Genomic DNA, 18,657 nt, shown 5'->3' with positions numbered 1-18,657 from the left:
GTGAGGGATTTCCTTTAACCCCCTACTAGGCGGAGGCTAACCCTCCGCTCATATAAACTAAGAGATTTTTGTATTTGTCATTCATCTGAATACCTCTGAACCGTTGTGGAAGAATGATCTTTCTTGATGTATCCCCATCAGATTCATCAACATGTGATGTTTCTTGAGCTTTTTGAGCCCGGTGTCTGGCCAAAGCATAACTATCTGTTCATAAAGTACAGGGCAATTTGTTGATAAAAGCCGTTTATATAGACACACTATCAAGAAACAGTTGTAAGTTTACATTCGCATTGATGACTACTAAATGTACATTTTGAACAGTTTACCTGTCTCAGAAAAAACCCTTACAGCATGCTTTGACCATAACTGTTTATCTGGCACTGCATATTTTTTGGCCATGATGCTTGCATTTGTATGTGGCCAGTAACAGTACAATACCTGTCAGACAAAATGAAGTATAATTTTTACTAATGTTTCTATTTGCCATAATAAGTAAAAAAAAATACTTAAACACAGTCCTACCCCATCACACCACTCCAACCACGATGACGGTGCAGCCTCAACCTCATCATCATTAGTGAAATGAATTACTACGTAGCGGTGATTCACCTGTTAAAATGTATAAATGTATAAAAAAAATAAATTTAAAACAAATAAATACACATAATGAAAACATAAAAATCGGCCCTCTATGACCAGAGTTCCCAACCCCAAACAAATTAACATGCACAACCTTTTCTGTTATGATTTCTCCAGCCAGGATCTGCCCTGTCTGGTCTTCATATCGTCCTGTCTGCTCTCTAATGTTGCTTCATCAGTCACTGTCACTGCCATATCTTCATGTCTTTATTAGGTTGCTTTTGTTAGCCTTTAATCAGTTATTTATAGTGCTTTTATAAATTTTATTTCTGTTTTGCCTTGGTTCAGCACTCATTCTGATTCTTCTTTTGGTTTGGCATTTTGAGTTGGGTGTATTTAAATTATTTTGCTCATATTTACATATAATTGCCTTCTGTCTTGTGTTTGCACTAGAAGGCTTCACCAGCAAAATGGATGTCACAGAGTATGGAGGATTGACAAAATGACTCTTGAGCCATGGCTTTCCTCCACCATGAATGCTCTCTTCTGAAGTCTACTTTTGTCAAGACAAAGCATTCTTGAATGCCTTGTATTTGTTACATAGGCTCCATAAAGGCGGGAGTCACATGGTGTCATTAAGTAGGGTTTTAAATTTGTGTAGACCCTGCATAGCACAGTGTCATGGGTTTCTTGCGACACTACTTCACAGCATTCCTCAGGGGTCAATTTAAAGATGTTGTTCCGTCCCCTTATTGTGAGTTCTTTCTCCTTGCTTAACTTCACCTTTGAAATTTCCTCAAGTCGATTAGCTAATTGACTTAAAACATTCTTTCCAGACCTGACCATTTTTTAAATGTGATGCAAATAGCTCTCAAAGTGAAATGCACTACAGCCATCAAGACATCCAAATTGTTGGGCATCTGCTGTGATGTGCAACAGTGAATGCACATTGTAGACTAAGAAGGTCTCTCCATAAAGTATCCTTCCTTTTTCCACAAAGTACTCCAAAAGTTTGTGTGCATATGACCCATGGGTCTGCACTAGCTTTGGGTTCACTAATATGCACAAAGCAGTGCTGAAGATCAAAAAGTGCTCATATAAGTCCTCTTGCAAAATTCCCCTCAAAACAATCTTCCCTGTATAAAGAGCAAACTGTCTGAACTCGGTTGCTTTCCAGCGCTCAATGTCCTGCAAACCCCTTGGCTTCCTTGCAAAGCAGTCAGGAATGCTTGATTTTAGTCCTTCCAGTCGCTCACTGACACAGGTCATATCTCCAGGTGACATTCTGTAGAATGTCTTTCTTCTTGTCCACAAAAGCAGTAATTTCTTCATTACTCCCAGGCAGCACTGGTGCATATAGTCAGCAGGAAAAGATTTGATCATGTCAATTGGAAGGATGGAGAAAGGAGAGATATGCTCCTGTTGATGGTGTTCTGGTTGCCAAATTTCTCTAAATGATTGATCAGTCCTCAAGGTGAGGTTGTCAACTTCAGGATAGGTCATGCGACCATCCCAGAGGCCTTTTTGGGTGCACCGGTCACATCCATAATACCCAGAAAATTGCTTTACACATTTTGCCATTGCCTTGGCTGGGGCATCACAGGTGATACATCTAAGTTGAATTTTTAAATGCTTGCCTTTCCACCACAGACCATCCTCCATTACCTTTGCCAATTCTTGTATTGTGTCACTGACAAAATCAGTAGTTTTTGGTTTGGAAGCAGCAGTAGCAAGGCAGAGAGGAAAAATGCACTTTGGTGACAAATTAATTGAACACAAGACAGGCCAGAGGGATTTGTTAGAACTTTTAAAGAGAGGCAGACCATCAACGTTGAGGGAGATGTCAACTAACTGTAATTCATTTGTCACAGTTGAAGGGTATCTGCTCAGGTTTTTAGAAAGCTGATCAGCTACATTCAATCTTATTTTCTCCACACCATTGCTAACTTCAACTTCATGCTTCTTGGTACTGTCAACAAGGGTTCTTGCAGTGGAGGGAAGATCAGAATGCCCTTGTCTTTTAAGGATGCTCAGTAGAGCATCCACAGCATTGTGTTTCACCTGAAACATGCTAGCCCATTCTGATAATTCTTCCCTAAGTGTGGGTATAATGTCTTCATCATTTGCAGAATCCATCAGAGCTTCTTCTGCTTCATCTGAAAATATATAGGCAGTCTCCTTCTCAAAATGTTGACTGTGGCCAATGCCTTCACTTTCAGCAACACTGCCCACACTGGCCAGTTCTGGATCATTATTTTCACTGATCACCACACAGGTGTTGGCTGTCTTGTTACGAGCCCTTGACACTCTTGCCCAAATCTTATTATACTGCCTCTTCCGTTGCCTAACTGTCATCCAGTGTCTGTACCAGTGTCTCTGCTAAACAGTATGTTGAGTAAAAATGGGTTGAAAACTTAAGGACTTTAATAATAATAATAAGTGCATGTAGTAAACATAATAATAATAATAATAATAATAATAATAATAATAATAATAATAAATAATAATAACAAAAAGAATGTATTATTATTTATTATTATTTTAAAAGCGCACAGTTATTGTTTATTTACTGGATTTAACATCTAGGGTCTGATGGTCTGAGCAGGAGTTCTCCTTAACTAGGGTTTAATCTCAAATGGTTCCCTACTCTCTATATGTGCATTGCATAGGTCATGAACATTTGTTTTCTACACCTAAACAGTGCAGTGTGTAAGACGGAGTCAGTTATGGCTGAAAATAAATCATGAACTGAACTAATTTCTGATTCCTCATAGCTGAAGAGTGAACTCACCGTTCTGGGGAACATACTGCCAGATGCGCTAACGAAAAAAGATAAGAACGTTATATTTTGCACAGGCATAATACAACATAAATTCGTCTCCTATAACAAAGTAAGCACCTTTTTGAATGTCTAAGAAATCTATAATATAATAAAAACTAATATTATAATCTAAGAATGATTTATAATATTTACATACCTTAATCAATAATCGGCGCCTCCCTCTTCTGCTCTACGAATGAGATGAAACTGCCAATCCTAGTTACTGAAAAGGCATCGGCTCATTTTAAGCCGATGTTATTTCAACGACTATACGGGGACGTCACCGAACGTCCTGTGAATGTGTATGTGGGAACGTTCCGCCAGGACTTCGAGGGGACCTGCTGGGAACGTCCGTTATGTCCTAGGAACGTCCTATCACCAACGTTATAAAAAAACCTCTAATGAGAACGTCTGTTCCCAACTGTTTGCTGGGTAGTTACTTGCTCCTCCAGTAACGTTCGCTCGCGTCCCCGCAGGTCTAAAGTGAGAAGGAAACTAATCCGCACTCTGCGTTTCAATAGGCCCTTTTCACACTTCCGCATTTTTTCTTCCGGAAGCTCTCGTTGCAGGGTAAAGTTACTTCCGTTACACATTAAACAATGGCAGAGTCCAATAACAAGAGCTTTTGCAGTGCACCAGGCTGCTCGATCTCGAAGCAAAAACAGTCGTATCTCACTTTCTATGGTTTTCCGGCTGACGACGAGCAGAAAAGAAAATGGGTTTGTGCAATTAGGAGGGATGAAGGGGAAAACTTTGTGATACGGAGCATCTTTGTGTGTAGCCAGCATTTCACTGCTGCAGATGGCTAAAGCTCGCGGCTAAAAGTTGGTGCTGTTCCCTGTTACTGTCCCCGGTACTGTTACTGTTCCCAGTACTGTTACTGTTCCCAGCCGGTTTCAGTGGAACAGTTGCTGTCCGCGTTTGAAAGATCAAGCTCTCGGCTGGGAGTACACGTACGTCCGCTAGCATCTAGCTGTTACCCGCTAGCTTCTAGCTCCGGTTCGCTAGCTTCTAGCTCCGGTTCGCTAGCTTCTAGCTCCGGTTCGCTAGCTTCTAGCCCCGGTCCGATAGCATCTAGCCCCGGTCCGATAGCATCTAGCCCCGGTCCGATAGCATCTAGCCCCGGTCCGATAGCATCTAGCCCCGGTCCGATAGCATCTAGCCCCGGTCCGCTAGCTTTTAGCTCCGGTTCGCTAGCTTCTAGCCCCGGTTCGCTAGCTTCTAGCCCCGGTTCGCTAGCTTCTAGCCCCGATCCGATAGCTTCTAGCCCCGATCCGATAGCTTCTAGTCGTGATCCGATAGCATCTAGCTAGAAAAGAGCAAGCTCTCGGCTGGCAGTACACCACGAACATCTACTAGTCGAGAGTTTGCTCTTTCAAATGCGGACAGCAACTGTTCCACTGAAACGGCTCTGAAACTAGTTGTGATCCGCTAGCATCCAGCTCTGCTCGGTAGCATCCAGCTCTGACCATCACTTTGCTGTCGACTATATTGGACACTGAATAAACAATAACACGTAATAACTTGGTGTGTGTCATGAACTTTATTGATACTGATGTAAACCAAACAATCAATAGCTGACGTCCCTTGGCTTGCTAAAGCTGGGCGTACACTGTACGATATTTTAAATCATGTACTCAGCTCCAGCTCAAACTACGACTAAATCGCAGGGAGAGTCGGCTCGTGGAGCTGCTTCAACAGTGATACTCTCACGAGGAGCGATTTGAATTTCAAACATGTTTGATATTCTTGCGACGCTGCGATTTCTGATCGGGAGTTGGTCGTGAGGTGTGAATCGCTCCTCGTTTACCTGTGTAAACTATACGATGCACGACACGCGATTGAGCCGAAACTCAGCCCGATCGCAAAAATAGTCGCACGAGTGAAAAATCGGCTGAAAATGGGCCACAAATCGCACAGCTTAACCTAGCTAGATATTGTTAACTAAAGCTGTCAGTATAATATGTAATTTTATAATATATAACATAATAATATAGACTGTTTTACCACTCCGTAGGATGACTAATGGAACCAGCTATACCTTAAATAATAGGTAGTTACCTAGCTAGTGCTAGCTGGTGTTCGCTTACCCTGGTATAAGTGAATAAATTATTCTACAAACAATTTGTAGCCTCTATTTAACTTGGAACCGTTCGTTGTTGAATGTTCTCCAACGATACTGGAAACGTATTTAAAATTCAGTCTCGGCAGCGACGACAGGGATGAAGTAAACACACGCTCCATGCTGAGGTGAATTGACAACAACTATCTTCTGCGAGTACCGGAACTTGTTTTACCCGGCGGTGACGTATTTCCGTTTTGTTGTGAAAAGGGCCTATGGACTACTCTTCTTACTCCCACCCCTCCAAGTTAAAATCTTTTTTTTTTTTTTTATCTCTGAGTCAGACAGTGTCTGAATGTCATGTCTGACATGTATTATGTTTAGTATCGCTATGTTCAATGGTCAGTGATGCCGGTAACGCGTTACTTAGTAACGCGTTACTGTAGTCGGACTACTTTTTTCAGTAACGAGTAGTCTAACGCAACTACTATTTAAAAACTAGTAGTCAGATTAAAGTTACTTATCTAAAACATCGTGCGTTACTATTTCTGCATTTCGGGGGAACGTAGGTTATATTTATTCATTCTTATTTTTTGGCTACACGTTTCTTACGCGGTTACGTCATCTCTGCTCTGCGGCGCCAAAGTCAGATGGAAGGAGAGGTTCGCCTTTAGCAGCTGGAAATACAGGCATTATTTATTTTGATTTTATTTCGGCTAAGGAAGACAACATTAAGGTCCGTTGTACACTCTGTCCTGGCGACAGAGTGCTGTCTACTTTCAAAAACACAACGTCAAACCTGAAAAAAAAAAAAAAAACCGGGGCTTGGCGGCGAACGTAAATTGTTACCGGGCGGGGTGTAAAATTGACTAAATTCAGTATTATATCGCGATCGATCGATCGCCGGTGGTTGGCGCCAGATCGAACTAGTAACTCATTGAATCATAGATGTGGATCAGAGGTAAATAAACTGGATTTTTTTTCGGCGTGAGATATCGGAAGTGTGGCGTAAGCGTGTGAAGACAGTCAAATGCGTGTGTCTCAATGCGTGACAGTTGGCAACCCTGTAAGTGGGCGGAGTTGAACAGAAAGACTGTCTTATTTATTTATTTAAAAAACATGTAAGCCTATTTCAAGAAAAAGTTTACAAATGCCAGTGTCATTTTTGATGTTCCGGTTAAAATACATGTCAATAAAGTGAGTATTGGCAGAACTGGTAGTCATTTTCATGTTATAGGGGCGGGGGATCAGCCTCTGCTGAAAGTAACTAAAAGTAATCTAACTTAGTTACTTTTAAAAGCAAGTAGTCAGTAACTTAACTGAGTTACTTTTTAAAGAAGTAGTCAGTAGTCAGTAGTCGGATTACTGTTTCAAAGTAACTATGGCAACACTGTCAATGGTTCAATGAATATTGTTCACTTAATAAAATATGGACAGCACAAGATGCATCTGATGTGTGTTTGTGTTTGGCATCTGCAGAACACTGAAAAACAGTGTGAGTGAACAAAGCTGGTTGTATATAGGGTGGCCTATTAACAGGATCCGGCTCAAATTATGCCCTGGGTAGGCCAGATCCGTTTTACAGTAAATACACTGCACTACGTTGTCCACCTTGCGCAGCGAAAAATGGTCCCACACTTTTGACATTTTTGCCCTTTTACAGATACCGCTATGTTCATTTTGCGCCATTTCCATCAAAACAAATCACGCTGCCTTAAACTTGTGCATCGGTTATAACAGTCCGTGTAAAACAATGATACCGGAGCTGCGCAGTAGTACAAAGCGGGATTTTAAACATTTAAAATAGATGGTGACATAAATTAAACGAAGCCTCGAAGCAAAGAATTTGCCTCGAGTATTTTTTGTAATCGAATTACTCGAGTTACTCGAAGAATCGTTTCAGCTCTAGTCTCAATGTTTAAATCTAGACTAAAGACTCATCTGTTTACTTTGGCCTTTGATTAATCGGTTACATATTTACCGCATTTGGCTTGCTCATTAGGGATTTGGACCCATAGTATTGTTAACCTTGTAAATCCTGTAAAGCGCTTTGTGACATGTGTTGTGAAAAGCGCTATTCAAATATATTTGATTTGATTTAATTAATGGTAAATCTGGCCTCTCTCCATGTTTAAAGTTGTTTGTGAGGGCAAATTGAGGGATGACAATCTCGGTTAAATGTTCAGTCATTGTAGAGCTTTAACCAAGATGATATTTACAAGATATATCGGTGCACAAATACTGTACAGTCTATAATGTAAAGAGAAATATATATTTAGCATTATATTTTCATTGGTTAAGTCACTGTTTTTTATTTACCCACTGAAATGGTCACCTTAGATGTCATCACAACAATTGCCCCCCCCCCCCCCCCCGAGATATTTGTCAGAGACCGCCACTGTGATGCGAGCAGAAATTTTAGAAGCGAGCAAAAAACTAAAAACAGTAAAGTGAGTGCACTTAACCATACAATTCTTGTTTCTCTGCTCTCGCCATCACTGTTTTTCCTCGGTCTTGATTTTGCATGCTCAGTGTGTCTGACTTGCACGATTTAACCTTATCTTTGCGCTCTCATATTAAATACAGTAATCTCACTCCAGACATTTGCTTTGTGTATTTGCAGAGCGTTTTTCGCTTGCATCGCGATGGGCTTTCAGGGCCACCATAGTTCCTTAGCACAAACATATGGTGAGAAAATAATGCTACAAGTTCTAATGAAAGTGAATGTGTGTTTTATACAGTACCACAAAAATGTGATTGAAACATCTGCCTCTAGGCCACTAGATGGCATCCTTGATAAATACATGTTCTGTAGTTCAGAAGAAACCTGGGACTGGGTTCAGTTTTGTTGGCAAGGAAATGAAAAACAGGAATGATTCTTTATTACTGCTTGTTCTATAAGAAAGACATGAACAGAGAAGACAAACAGGATGCAGCTCTGAGCTCTCACAATCACCTGAGATGTTGGGTGATTACAATACATGTAAAATGGTATAGGTTAGTATATTAGTATAATTAATACTTTATGATCTTTAGATATTTAGAAGTTGAGGAGGAGATTAAAGGAATTTTAGACTTTTTATACAAAGTCTACCACGTCTTTAATGGAAACCCAGAGGTAGTTTCTGAATTCTGTAATTCAGAAACACTATAATAACAGCATTATATAGACAGCTTTTTTTTAAAGATGTTTTTCCTTTTTTGTTCTTTTTCAAGACATGACTGTTAGAGTAGATGGGGTGGCAAGATGATGACCGCCTCAGTTCATACACAGGCATTGAGACGTTTTCCTAGATGCTATGTTACCAATGAGCGGTCATCGCTGCAATAACATGCAAAAACAGTCAGATGTCATTAGATCTTCTAAAGATGAGCAACACATGAACATTCAATACTCGGTAGATGTGTCCGGTTAGCATACAGCTCTCTGAGACATTGCATTCAATTTACATCATTCATTCAAACCAAAGTGAATTCTTGAAATGACTGGTCTAAAGCATCAACCCCTCAGATTACCAGAAAAGTCTTAATACTGGGGTGTGTGTGGGGAGTGAGGGTATGGGTGGGTCTGTAAGGCTCTGTGTCTCTTACAGAACTGGATACAAGCAGTGGCACATCAGTGTTATCATAATTCAGAAATTGAAAGTTTGTTGTGATCTTTTACTCAGTCCTCACTATAGTCATTTGCAAAGATGCTCTTATGTCATTTTTTTTTTATATGACAGATGTCATGTAGACAAATCTTTCCAAAAACTCAACTCGCCACAATTTCTTACATGATATGATCTATATATAATAATTCTGGTTACTTGCATTTGATTAATGCATGGGTAAAATGTACGCTTATTTGGAGAGTGGTAGACTAGTAGTAACGTAACAACAACTAGTTCCCAAAACTGGAACAGCACTTCCATCTTTGAAAGAAGACTTGATATAAATTTACAATTAAATGAAAACATATGACTGAAGAATTGATGCATATATTCTACAAAAATGCATTTGCATAAATGTTTATTGATTGACCCAAACTTCCCTTTTCTGCCCTAAATTCCATTTCTGAAAAAATAACTGATAGATTTACAGTTTAATTAAAACCTATGACCGAAGAATTCATGTGAGCATTTTACAAAAAATGCACATTTGCATAAAAGTTTATTGATAGGCCGAAACTGCCCTTTCACTTTCATAATGAAGTGTGTTTCAGGTCAATAGATTTAGTTTTTTTTAGTACAGGGAAATGTCAAAATGGTCATGTGTGATAAATAACCATACTCTGCAGTTATAGATAGTGTAGAAGTAAGGCTCAGAAATGGCTGGAATATTCCTTGAAGGTTGAACATGTTGAACTCCTCAAACAAGCTAGTAACTAATAAACATTATTCATTTAACACCTTATCACAACTGCCTGTGCCTATTGTTATCAAATATTTGGGAATAGAGTTGCTTCTGTAGAACTTGAATGTCCAAGTTTCAAGTTCAAAACGTTCATTGTCCATGTTTACCTCTTGTGTCTCCTTTTTCAGAGAGGGGAAGAACCAGTATGAAAAGGCTTTTGGAGTTAGCTCCAAGGATCTATTTGAAGCCCTCTACAGGTGAGGTTCCCTTCTGTAAAGAGGACTTGGTGTGTGTGCATGTGTGTATAGTCATTCTTAACATTCTTTCAGTGCTTCTTGCTACTCTCTGTGCATCTGTCAGGTCAATGCAGTCGTCATTCAGCCCTGCAGCAGCTGTGCAGTAACACACATGCGTGTTTCTGGGTCATATTCTGGTACAAAGAAGCTGAGAGCAGCATTTGGATATTCTGTTCAAAGACACAGTGAGAGACCTCAGGGTACCATCATACTAGCCACTCTGGACAGAGCCGGCTGTTCTCAAAACTGTGCCAAAGACACGCAAACACACCCATGCACATACACAATAGACATGCACACAGAGCACATACATAGACACACTCTCTCTTTCTCTCTCTCAGACACACACATACACACAGTCTCAATCTCGGTGTCTGTTCCCTAAGGCAAGGGAGAATAATTCCATTTTCTAGAGGTTCATAAAAAGGCTTGAAACTGGGACTAACTGTCTGTTGGACTACATTTCTCATGAGGTAAGACTTGAATAAAAGTGGTATCATAAACAATGGGTAAAAGTATATCCATGATTTGTAAAATTCTTGTGGATGGAAGAACCTAAAAGGACCAAATAACTCTTCAACAAAAACCTATTTTCTACATCCTTAGAGTCTTTCCTAGGGTCAATAAGCTCATTAGATTTTTGGATAAAACTTTATGACTTCGGGATGAGGGGAGGGAGGGTGTTGTTGAATTAACATATTGTCTTTTACATTGTTAACCAGTGCCTGCTTGCATAGATTCATCATAAATGCAACATTATCATTTATTCATATGTAACAACACACGTGCCCAGGCTCTGAATGCTGAACATGTCTTGTGAGATGATTCTTCACCAAGGGAAGATCAGAATCATTCCTGGGCACTTTATGGATGGGAAGTGAATGCGCTGGTCAAGCCATGTGAATGTGAACTAACCAGAACATAATTATGGGATTTTTTTGTCTCTTAAAAATCAAGAAAATAAAAGTCAGCAGAGCTTGAAAAAGACATCCATAAACATGCCACAGCCAGAGGCTTTGTCTGAGCTGTCTGCTGTTGTATTTGTAAACACCAGCATTCCCTCTGGGTTACGAGTCTCAGCTGAGGAGGAGCGACTGACTAGCTGGTGTCCTAGACCCCATCACACATGAATACCCGCCACATACCCCGGGGTCCTATTGCTCTGAGGTTTACCACTGGACACCCTGGTCTAGGTGGGACTCTTGGACAGACATGGACACAGATTCTGCTCTGAGCATAACAGCCATGCTCTGTATGGTCCGGCAGACCAAAAATGGGCCAAAGGAGTGGGACTGCCGATGACAATGGTGATCTGGGAGAAGCTAAGGGCCCCTACCTTGTTTTGTGCTCTCGGAAGTGGGAAGTCTGCTGACTCTCATGCTATGGTGTGTGTATTGCAGGTCTGATGAAGAAATGGTGACGTTTATGCAGCTTATGAACTCTGTGTGGAACATCTGTGGCAAGGATGTCGTCACCGCATTTGACCTGTCTCCATTTAAGAGTATTTATGACCTCGGAGGTAGGCCTCTATCTCTCAATTTTCATGTGTGTTTTCAGAGAACACTAAAATAAAAATAACCCTAAATCATTAAAAGAAGAGTTTTTTTTGTGGGATTGCATTGCATGGATTCACAACATGACAACATGATCAACCACTTCCTGGTGCAGTCTGCTATTTTTTTTCAGGATATCCCATAGCGTTGTAGCTGTGAGGTATGAGTGAGGTGCTGTTCTCATATACAGCTAAATAACACCTAGCACAGCACAGACCCTGCATGTCCTAAGCACTCTGAGCTATATAACAATAAACATGCACAAAGTGGCTATAGTTTGTATTATTTTTCCTAGTGTGATCCAGTTTGTTGGCAATAATGCACTTTTGCTCCAGACATTTGCAAAATGTGCCCCAGACAATAGGCTGTAGGCTCATCTTCTGTGTCCTGACTTACACACACCACCCAGGTGTGGGACTGCATGCTGGGTCACCCTCAATGCTAAGCATCCATCTGTGCCCCCCATTGCTCGCTCCAAGGCCCTCCCCCTGCCTCACGGCGAGGACAGTGCATCTGAATACATGAACACATGGTGGCGCTCCTGTGTTACTCCTGTTTTAGGACTAGCAGTAAGAAAATAGCAATAAACCATGCTTCCAGACAGCAGTTTAATTGGCTCAATACACAGTGTACTGTGCATAAGGAATAGAAGAATCACAGTGCTGCTCTGTTTTGGCTTTTCTCTGTGAAGGTCAGTCACTTAGTGACATGCAGTGTTCTATTATTCAGATGTGGTATGATGTAGGATAAGGTTCATCTCCAAGTTTCATGCATGTGTAAATGGCCGCCACTGAAGTAATTATGATATAAAGGGACTCACACATGATACACATGTGATATGTAATACAGCAATATCAACATTCTGCAGGATCTCTAAAGAAAAAATATGGTCAAACAATAAAAAAGTCATATTGGAATTTGTTAGTAGCCAGGCTACTAACTGCTCTTAGGAAGGACACAGTGGCTGGCTACACATGGTGATATATGTTGATAATTGGACAAAACGGCATGCTGCATCCTGACAGTAACATGTTATACTGCCATCCCTCTCTGACTGTGGTGTTACACTACAATTTCTCTCTGACAGTGAATTGTTACACTGACATCTTTCTGACAGTGAATTGTTACACTGACATCTCTCTCTGACAGTGAAGTGTTACACTGACATCTTTCTCTGACAGTGATGTTACACAGCCATTTCCCTCTGATAGTGAGCAGAATGCCCCAGACAGTTCTACCTGTCAGTTTTGCAAGTACTTAACCTTGAGTTGCCAGGTTAATGCTGGAATTGAAGGTATGGAACAAAATAAAGTTCCACTAGATGAAGCTGTGGAGCTAGTCCCCACAAACTGTCTGTGTAGATGACTCAAACACACACACACACACACACACACACAGCTGAGATCAACCTGCTGAGACAGAGCCCTGAAGATACGTCTTAGCCTACGTCTAATGTTGAGAAAGCACTACAGATGCCCTCTACCTGTCTGTCTCTCTCACTCTCTCACTCTCTCTCGTTCTCTCTGCTTCCCCTTCCTCCCTTCGACTAAACTACAGTCCTATACAAAGGTCATTGCCAAACACTAGATAACCATTAGACTGAATGCATTCTGATGATTATAAAAATTACATCCTATAAGGAATAATTTGTCAAATTGTTTAGCAGACTAGACATGAATAATAGTGTGGGCATAGCACAGAAACTCTGCGGTAGAATATGTAAAGTCGTCTGTACTGGGACCCCAGGCATCGAGATGCCTACAGAGGTGACCAGGCGACATCTCTCTTTGTGTCTTTTATCATGCACACATTGAGAGACATTGTGGATGTGACAGGAATATGTAATCAGATAAGATTACAAGCGACACTATCCGTATGGTGGTGCCTTAGGACTGCCAAAGTATTACTCTCTTTTATTAAGACAGAGAGCCACTGCCTCTTTTGATTGTTTTTGAAAAGTGTGTGGATCACGAACCCTTTAGCTGTCACGCAGGTTGGTCAGAAATGCATCAGTGTTTCCGTTTGAAACATCTGTGGATTTTACTTTTGACCGATTTTCTAATATGACCTAATTCAGAGACGTGGACAATAGCTGCTGTTTTTCAGCTAGCTGCTGTTTTTCAGCTAGTTAAGAATGACATACTTCATAAATAGAAGAGGGAAACCTCTGGAGAAGCGCATAAAATTGTTTCCCACGCTAATTACAGAAATGGGCGCTCAGAGCTTTCGGTGACAGCCACTGAAGTACGATGTTCATGCGCTGAATGGAGACGATATCCGCTTGTCCTCTTGTCAGTTCAGGACTTCGTCAGCATCACTAATTTCAGGCAGAGGTGTGCCGGCATAATTGTGCTAGAGTTCCCTTTTGTTTGCCTGGGGTGGGACTTTTTCATAATTTCTCAGTTATTGTGTTGGGTATCACAATTTTTGTAAGCACGGTTTCTACAGTTTGCTCTCTGACCTTCAGCATTTCAGTAACAGTTCTGTCAGGAGATTACTAAGCATGCCAGGTTTTCTATGCTGTTGTTCAGTAAGAAAGATTCTTGAAATGAAGGCTCATCCGTCAAAAGGCAGAGGGTGGGGCAGACTACACAAACAGCCACACTGCATTAGATATCGCTGCTGTCATGCTCAACCAGAGACTTTTTAGAGCAGGGTGCTGCCCGATATACTTAGGTTGTAACTAATTGTTCTTTCCCAAAATTTAATGCTGTATGGGGCTAAAGTTTTATATGAGATTGTTTCACACAATTGCAAATATTCAGCTGTTCCATAAACAATATGAACCAAGCATGGCCAAGATGATTGTGTTATTTTAATAGCTACACTTTGTGTTGTCTGGTGAAGCGGTGTCTGTCTGTCTGTGTGTATTGTGTGTGTTTCACCGGCTGCACTGGTGCTCTGGTGACGTGTGTGTGTGTGTTTTTCAGGTTGCAGTGGTGCTCTGGCAAAGCAGTGTGTATCAGTCTACCCAGAGTGCACAGTCACTATCCTCGACCTCCCAAAGGTCACGGAAACATGCCGCAAGCACTTTCTGTCAGCGGAGGACGTGAGGATCTCTATCTGTGAAGGTAGGAGCATGTGGCGGTGGGGGTTGGAGGGTGAGTCACCCTTCTGTGAGGGAGGGGGTGTTCTGGAAGAAAATGGGGGAGAGGAGGAGAGATGCCTACTGTTTTATGCCTGCACAGAGCTGACGCTGATGTCAGCGTAGTGACAAAGACAACAAGGTTACGATTTGCCCCCAGGTGTTCCAGATTAGTTGTTTCCATGGCTGTTCTACAGATCTTTATATATTTGAATGAAGGGATGAGCATTAAGGCCTGTGATACCTGATGAGAGGTAAAAGGTAAACAAAAAATGATTTTAATACATGAATCTGTTTGCTTGGGTCACACATATGATTTCCTTCATTTTCAAAATATTGAGGAACCACAGATTTGTACAACCTAAAACACATTTATTAAAGACTTTAACATATTGTGAACTGGAACATAATACAGGATGACTTTTCAGGCAACAATTGCACTTAATTACACATTACATGTTAATGCACATGTAGTCTTTATGCATGGAGGGGGGGTTGTGGTTTCCAGTGGTTAGTAAGCTGCACACCAGTTGGCTGCTGTTTCTCACCAGTATGTTGACTGGATGTAAAAACATTGTGCAGTGTGTTGATTCTAATGTGTCCTTAGTTACTGAAAAAGATTATATATACACGTAACTTCAGATCATATGTGTATAACATAAGTATGCGTATAATGTGCATACCTAACCTACTGTATCAGTGGGGTGTCCGAGTGGGACGACATGCATAAACACACACATTCTCTCGCTGTGTCTGTCTCTGACTCTCTCTCTTTTTATCATATTAAAAAATATCTGACAATATTTTCTTCTTATGCATCACTATAACTGCATAAGTGTCTCCAAAAAGACTTAATATTTTAAAGAATGCTTGTACATCCAAAATGCATTTCAAACAATTTCAAATAAAATTACCAACACATGGACGTTCATTGCTTACTTTACTATTGGTTGCTTTTGGGGCTGTCTGCTAAGGACAGGATGAAGGGCTACAGAGCACAGTATCAGGACCTGTCCTGAGGTACAGGTTAGGTCTGTGCTTCTATGCCATTCTCACCTATATATAATGTGTAAGAGCGGCAAAATGAAAACCCTGTGAGCAATGGGAAGACCTTTTAGACAGAAAAGCTGGAGGAGATCAAGTGTATTAGGCTAAATTTTCAGAAATCTGAACTCTTACTGAGCAGTAAAAGGCACCCTGGGGTTCTGGTGAAGAAGAGTGAGTAATAAATGAAAGGCATGTATTCTTGTTTTTGCAAATTGCATGAGCAATTCTGTGGGCTGCCTTATTAACACATAGTTTAATGAACTAGTTGACAGAGAAGAATACACTCTTGGAGATGGGACTCATGGCTTATGGGTGGTTGATTTGGTCTTTCTGTCTTGGTATGTGGTTTAGGGTGTGTCCATGTGTAAATGTGTGCTTGTGGATGTTTGTGTGTGTGTGTATCTCTGTATCTGTTTATAGGAGACTTCTTTAAAGATGCTCTTCCAGATGCCGATCTCTTCATCCTGGCGAGGATTCTGCATGACTGGACAGAGGAACAGTGTAGACTGCTGCTGGCCAAGGTCTACCAATCCTGCAAACCAGGTGCACAAGTGCACACTCGTACATACACACATAAGACTGGCTCGCTCTCTCTCTCTCTCTCTCTCTCTCTCTCTCTCTCTCTCTCTCTCTCTCTCTCTCTCTCTCTCTCTCTCTCTCTCTCTCTCTCTCTCTCTCTCTCGCCCATATAAGGCCATATAAATGCTTGTTGTGAGACATCACCATGCAGCTGGTCTACTGATATACCTGTGTGTGTTTTATTCTGGCAAATCTAAATGTGTGTTTGCCTGCATATGTACAAAAATAAACAAATGTCAGGGTGTACTGGAATTTTTCTATTGACTGATTATTTTCCCAGAGTCACAGATGACGGATGAGCAGATCCCACCATGCTATGCCTCACATTATTATTGCCCGGAGCCTTTCCTGCGCACACACCCACACACACGGACACAGCTACACATATCCCTTACTGAGGAGCTAAGAAGCAGGTTTAATCTCAAATCCACTCATATCTGGCAACCATGGGGTTATAAGCCCACTGAGATACCCTGAACAAGGATTTTGTGGATGGGGAACACCGCTATTATACTGAATGAGCTACTCCTACTTACAGGGCTATGAATTTACACATACAAATAAAACTATCATAATGGGAGAATAATGAGTATCATCAGATACATACTTCTCTCTCTGTTTCAATTCAGTAAGCTTTATTGACATCACCATATTCATTTACAGTATTGCCAAGCAGTATTCTAGTAAAACATCAATGAACCTTTGTAATATTGAGGAAATGAATGTTAATAATAATAAATACTAATAAACATCTGTAATTGGCATGAATGAATACTTAATGATGTGAAAAGGAAGGAAAATAAATGAATAATAATAATAATAAGGATTGGAGGAAAAAATAATAAATACATTATTTATGATTTTACAAAACAGGGCAATACAGTTTTGTGTGTGTGCTGTGTTTGAGACTACTCACTGTCCCGAATGTTAGGACAGACATATATTGTATATACTGCTCAGCTAAAGCACTGCTTCGTTTATTTTGTCCCATTAGGATGAGCAGATTGCTGGTATTAGGTAGATATCTAAATTTGTGGTGCATCACCTCACATTTTTGAAGTTTGACATATTTAGTTGAATGTTTCACATTCACTGTGAAAGTGTAGCACTGTGTCTGCAGTGTCATTATTGCCCTCTGGCATTGTTTCTGCTCTCTGGGCAGCCATGGTTTCTTATATTAGCTGGATGTCCAGGCTGTATTCACTGAGTCTGTGCTTTGTGAGTGTGGTCCTGTGTTTAACACCAGTCACTGTGAGCAGGTAATCTGCTACACTGTACTGTCATTTTTATGGCCATATAACACTGCTTTTGCTTTGTACTTGAGTGTTCCAGTGTGTGTATTTCTAAGGTAAATTTTGGTTTGGTCTGTTTTTATTTGTGTGCGTGTGAGAGAGAGAGACCGAGAGAGAGAGACTGAGTGGTTGTGTCCCTTCCACTGGGTGTTTGTTTCTATCTTCAAAATTGTGAGTGTACTTCACACTTCATGGTCAGCCTGAAATAATTTGAGCCACATCTGAATGTATTTGATTGTAAATTTGACATTTTATTTGCACAGAATGCCCTGTGTGTATTCTCTCTCAGTTCATTGACTACTGGATTTCCCGTTTCCAGTTAAACTAATCTTCAATCCTAAATAAGTATAAACATATTGTATTTTGTTTTGGCTAACATGGACATTGGGCTGTGTAGGGTCTAAATATGATCTGATTTGTTGTAATTTGGTATGAATCTAATCTGACTTTTACTCAAGACATTGTGCTTCATAAAGTCTTGAATTAATACCACTACACAGGACCTTCACTAGATTTCTGTTCAGACAGATGCCACAGATCTATTTTCACTTTTGAAAATGCATGTCACCATACATTGACTCCAAATGTCAGGGTAGTAACCTGCACTGAGAATCATTTTGAAGATGTCCAATTGAAGTTTATCTGTGTTATTAATCATTTTATTTAAAATTCCATCAGACAAACTTGCTTCTTTAGGTTTTAGAGTATATATTTTATTTCTATGTTTCTGCTCAGAACTTTGTGTGTACAGAGGATTCTGGAGGTCTTTAATTGTCAATTCTAATATATAAAATATCTAATATACAGTATTTTTCAGTTATATGCTTTTGTTCAGGAATTGTTTTGGGTAACAAACAGGAATTTTGTTGTGGGTAATTAATTATGGAATGATTTAAAATGTGCTCCCCATATGTTACTATTGTCATGCTGAGCGAGGGAGTGCAAGTCAAAGGCAGGGCTACTCACGCCTCATCTCGGCTCACCCCAGGCTCAGAGTGCAGCAGAGCA

The 18,657-nt window shown here is 40.5% G+C and overlaps 1 protein-coding gene across 2 annotated transcripts in view; it reads left to right on the top strand.

Moving 5' to 3' along the window:
• asmt (acetylserotonin O-methyltransferase) overlaps positions 1-18,657 on the top strand; it is a 55,295-nt gene that overhangs the window by 31,514 nt on the left and 5,124 nt on the right. The window contains exons 4-8 of one of the 2 annotated variants that reach the window (XM_077002016.1): positions 9,986-10,054; positions 11,494-11,612; positions 14,577-14,717; positions 16,199-16,321; positions 16,638-16,974. In XM_077002016.1, coding sequence (XP_076858131.1) covers positions 9,986-10,054; positions 11,494-11,612; positions 14,577-14,717; positions 16,199-16,321; positions 16,638-16,834 — 649 coding nt within the window. In that variant the 3' untranslated portion in view covers positions 16,835-16,974. Of the gene's footprint in view, positions 1-9,985; positions 10,055-11,493; positions 11,613-14,576; positions 14,718-16,198; positions 16,322-16,637; positions 16,975-18,657 lie in introns of those variants that run through there. The other variant, XM_077002015.1, reaches the window with a different exon arrangement.

This window comes from Brachyhypopomus gauderio, chromosome 4 (assembly GCF_052324685.1).
Source record: "Brachyhypopomus gauderio isolate BG-103 chromosome 4, BGAUD_0.2, whole genome shotgun sequence".
Taxonomy (NCBI): Eukaryota; Metazoa; Chordata; class Actinopteri; order Gymnotiformes; family Hypopomidae; genus Brachyhypopomus; species Brachyhypopomus gauderio.
The sequence above is the reverse complement of the archived record's forward strand: the minus strand, read 5'-3'. Positions and strand labels throughout refer to the sequence as shown.